Genomic DNA, 5,108 nt, shown 5'->3' with positions numbered 1-5,108 from the left:
CTAAAATTGAAGAAGAATCGAATGGAATTTGTTTATTATGTTCAATTAAAAATTGTAAAGTGTGTGATTGTAATTTAAAGACATGTATTGTTTGTGAGGATGGATATGTTTATGATTCATACACCAAACAATGTACTGTCAAACCAGGTGATTTGTGTGAAGTATATAAAACATCATCATGCATTAAGTGTCGAGATGGTTATGCAGTTGATTATATTAATAACAAGTGTATTAAGTGTGGTAATAATTGTAAAACATGTAGATATACTAATGGTCATTTCAAGTGTCTATCATGTGACTCTTCATTAAATTTGTACTTATTAAATTCACAATGTGTTTCTCCGACAAATGAGAAGTGTAATGTTGTAGGATTTGATAGTTGTAGATCATGTATTAATAATACAAAGGTAGTTGATGGAGAATGTAAAGAATGTTCAGGACATTGCTTGAGATGTTCACAAGATGAGTGTCTTCAATGTGACACATCAACCATTCTTCAAAACGGTAAGTGTGCTGAAAATCTGGATTGTTTAATTACAAATGAATATGGAAGTTGTTCAAAATGTGTTTCAACAAAAGTATTAAATTCTGAAACTAGTCTTTGTGAGTCATGTCCAGAGAATTGTAAAGAATGTTTATCGTCAACAAATTGTCATGAATGTATGAATGGTTATGTTTTATATAATCAAACTAATTGTATAAAATTAGCAAACACAAAGTTAAGGTTGAAAAGATTAACTAATTCATTAATTCATCATTGTGAAAAAGAAACAACAGTTGGATGTCAACGTTGTGATAGTGGATATTATCTTACAGATATTTTGATGTGTGATCCTTGTATTGAAAATTGTGAACAATGTAATAATCCAACAACATGTCAAAAATGTTCTTCAGGATATATTTTAAATAATAGTGTCTGTGTTAAACAAGGAAGAAAAGGTTGTAAAGTTATTACACAAAATGGTGAGAGATGTGCAATATGTGAAGATGGATATTTCTATAAAGATGGAAGTTGTGAAAAATGTGATTCTTCATGTTTGACATGTTCTAAAAAGAGTTTGTTCTGTCTTCAATGTGCTGAAAACTTCTATTTTGTTTCTTCAAATACATGCTATAACTATTCAACTATTGAATATTGTTTAGCAGCAAATGATAATGGATGTACATTGTGTGAGAATGGGACGTATTTAACAAATTATGATAGTCTTAATAAAGCATACTTACCATATCATCATTGTCTTCACTGTCATGAGTACTGCCTTGAGTGTGAACAAGGAAGTGGTATATGTATACAATGTGATTATACACATGCTTTGGTATCAGGTAAATGTGTAAATGCATCTGGAATTCCTCATTGTACAACAATTAAAAATTCAATTTGTGTTTCCTGTGAAGGAGGATATCAAGTTGATGAAGATGGATTGGTTTGTTTAGAGAAATCAAAGTCTGTTGTACCAATTGCAGTTTCATTAGTTAGTTTAGGTGTGATAGTTGGAGCATTATTATTATTTATTATCATTATATTTATGGTATTTTTAAGAAGAAGAAAAATACAACAAGAAAAAGAGATGAGAGTATTTTTGATGAAACGATCAAATGTAATGTTTAAACAAGTACCAAATTCACCAATTTGTATTAGTAAAACAGTTTTACATTTTGATGAAACGAAAATTGAAATACCTGTAAATAAAGAATCAAAAGACCTTATTTGTATTGGTAATTTAGATAAAAGGAAATTAAAAATTCAAATGACATCAGTAGAAAGTTGTAAATATGAAATTAGAACAGATCCATCAGTTGTTGAATTAAAACATGGAGAAGCATGTGAATTTCAAATATTTATTACTCCATACTGTACATGTTCTATTAATAATTCAATTAAATTAGTTTATCTGGATTATAAAGAAGGTATTCAAAAGGATATTGATATTGGAATTAATACTCAAACAGAAATGTCTCCATTTATTGATGCTGATGAATTAAAAGAAGATAAATTTTTGGGAGAAGGTTCTTTTGGTATGGTTTACAAAGGAGTTTATAGAAACATTACAGTTGCTATTAAAAAGATGAAGACAAATGATATAGATGAAATGGAAAAAGAGCTTGAAATGTTGAATAAAGTTAAGAGTCAATGTATTATTAGGTTCTATGGATGTGTTCAAACTAATGGAAATGTTAGTCTTGTTATGGAATTGGCTGAATTTGGATCATTTAGTGATGTTATTCAAAAGAAGAATCTAAAAATGAATTTAAGAGTTTATTTGGATGCTGCAAAAGGTGTTGAGTACCTTCATAACAACGGAATTATTCACAGGGATATTAAACCTGATAACGTTCTTATTGTTAATAATAATATTGACGCAGATATATGTGGTAAATTAACTGATTTTGGAAGTGCTCGTATGATTAATATAATTAGAAAGAATAGAACGTTTACAAGTGGTATTGGAACTCCAATATATATGGCTCCAGAAATCTTAAATGGAGAACATTATGAAGCACCTGTTGATATATTTTCAATGGGTGTTATGTTATACGAAGCGTGCTCATTTATCAAACCTTATTCAAACAAAGTTCTGTTCCCAAATTCATGGTCTGTTCCTATGTTTGTCCAAAGTGGAAAAAGATTACCACAAGTAGAACCAATTCAAGACGATTGTTTCAATGTTATTCAGAAATGCTGGGAAGCAAATATTGATTTAAGACCTGATGCCTCTCATCTTGTTCTTTTAGCAAAAGCATTATACCAACATTATTCTAGCCTTGCCAATTAGTGGTTTATTAAATGTTTTGTGTTATTTTATTTTATTATGAATATACTTAATCAACAGATAATATTATAAACGATTCTTCTAGTTTTTTTTTTAAATAATTTATTATTGTTATGAAATAATATTTAATATAAAATTATTTAGAATATGAAATTTATTTAATTTAATTTAATTTCAAACAATGAAAAAATTGATTCTTAATAACTTAATTTTGGTGTTTCTTCTTTTAATAATTTAATATACTACTCTCTTGATAACATTGAATAAATAACTTAAATATTATGACTCATCAAAAAATAGTTTAATCACTTTATAATTTTTATAATTGAATAATTTTTAAATGTAAATCTTAAAGATAAAGAATTTGATAAAATGTGTCAATATCTTTGTTTGTATATCTTATACTTTTAAACACGTCTTCAAAACATTGAATTTTCTAAGACTCTTTCAGTAAATTAAAAAAGCATTATATTTATTCACAAATAGAATTTATTTAGTGAAAGAAATAATATTCAGCAATACATAAGTTAAGTATCTATGTCACATACTTAAAAAACATTAATACATCTATTAATATCATAAATAACATGTAAGAAAGAAAATATATTAAATTTTGATATATATCATAAAATTAAACAATAAGCAATTAATTAAGTGTTAATAGAACTAGCTTCTATTATTCCTGCATCAGGGGAGCTAATCCTATCATTGAAGCTTCTTCAATCGTTTCTACAGAGTATGTTTAGTTGAGATCTTTTCAGTGTTTCATGACATCAATCATGTTTTTTATTACAAGGTTTTTACTTCTTTCTCGATGTCAATTTCAATTTTTAATTTCTTTAATTAATTTATTACTTTCTTTATATATTAATCCATTTATTGAGATTACAACTGGAATTATTCTGACATCTTTTAATTTTTCTATTTTCATTAGCCTATTCTTTAATTCCTTATACTTATTTGGGTACGAAAATTAGCAAAGAAAAAATGCATCTAAATAATTTACAAAAAAAGAAAAAAGATGCAAAATAATTTGCATCCATAGAATATTCCATTTATTATATTTTGCTCCTAAATAAAAATAAATAAAAAATATGATAAATACACAATCAATAAATATTTATGTTTATATTTTATATTCATTTGTATTCATTTTGTATGAAATATTAATGAAATAGATGATTTGATGAATCATATTTAATTATTTTTATTCTTTTATTTATATGTTATTTATCTATCGTATTTTTATATATTTATTTCTCTGTTTATATTATTTCTCTGTTTATATTATTTCTCTGTTTATATTATCTATATCATATGTTTATCTATATATTCTTCTTGTTTTATGATTCTTATTTTATGTTTTTTCTATTTATATTATTTAGATTTTCTTATTGTTATTCTTTTATATTTAGTTGTATTTGTTTATTTGTTTATTCATCCTTATCATTTTTATATTATTATCATTTATATCTATTTTCAATTTATATTTTATTCTCTTTTGATTTATATTAATATTAAATTTATCTTTTATACTTTGATTTTATTATTATATCATTGACTATCATTTCTCCTTTTATTTATCATTTATTCTTATTATTCTTTTGTTTTTATATTCTATATCATATATTCATATCATTTTCATTAATATTTTATCACTTATTACATGTTATAATAGCATAACACATATGATTGATTATATAATAAACATCATAATGAAGTTATACATATAAATAATAAACATAAAAAAGAGTAAAATATTTTTCAATAATAAAATAATATTACTTATTTTACATCATTAAATTAGACACTCTTATTTCATATTTCTAATTTTTACAATAAAAATACCCCATTTATTTCATTCTTTCTTTTATTACCTCTTTGTGATTTATTATTTTTATATTCTTCTTCTACTTTATTTTTATTCTTTTATATATTTATATTCTTTTTATATTATTTGTTTTTCGTTGTTGTTTCTATTTCTTTCTTCTATTATTTATCAATTTTATATTCATTTATTCTTTTTATTTCTTTTTATTACTTCTTGAGTATTGTATATTTCTTTAATATTTCATTTGTGTATTATCAAAATATATGTTTTATTGAATTTGTGTTGAACAAAATATTGAATAAATCAATATTTTCAATGTTAATTATTCATTATTTATTCTGAAATGTTGTGTATATTTATTATATTAAATGAATATGATGAATGAATATCAATATTATTGTTTATTTGATTTTAAAAAATAATAAATGAATATGAAATAATGAAATAAAATAATGAAGACAATGAAATGATAATGAAATAGAATAATCTAATATTAACAAATCAAA

General features: G+C 23.7%; 1 protein-coding gene across 1 annotated transcript in view, besides 1 other annotated feature; it reads left to right on the top strand.

The window, feature by feature from the left end:
- Nucleotides 1-2,774, top strand: part of EHI_201080 (protein kinase domain containing protein) — a gene marked incomplete at both ends in the record, with an annotated part of 4,180 nt that extends 1,406 nt beyond the window's left edge. Inside the window, one exon of the mRNA XM_644930.2 lies at nucleotides 1-2,774. This exon is cut by the window's left edge and continues 696 nt beyond it. Within this exon, the coding sequence (XP_650022.2) occupies nucleotides 1-2,774 (2,774 nt within the window).
- Nucleotides 2,775-3,411: 637 nt separating this feature from the next.
- Nucleotides 3,412-3,733: a repeat region.
- Nucleotides 3,734-5,108: the final 1,375 nt, after the last annotated feature.

This window comes from Entamoeba histolytica, genomic scaffold (genome assembly GCF_000208925.1).
Source record: "Entamoeba histolytica HM-1:IMSS scf_1104750519317 genomic scaffold, whole genome shotgun sequence".
NCBI lineage: Eukaryota > Evosea > Mastigamoebida > Endamoebidae > Entamoeba > Entamoeba histolytica.
This window is presented reverse-complemented; position numbering and strand designations above follow the sequence as displayed.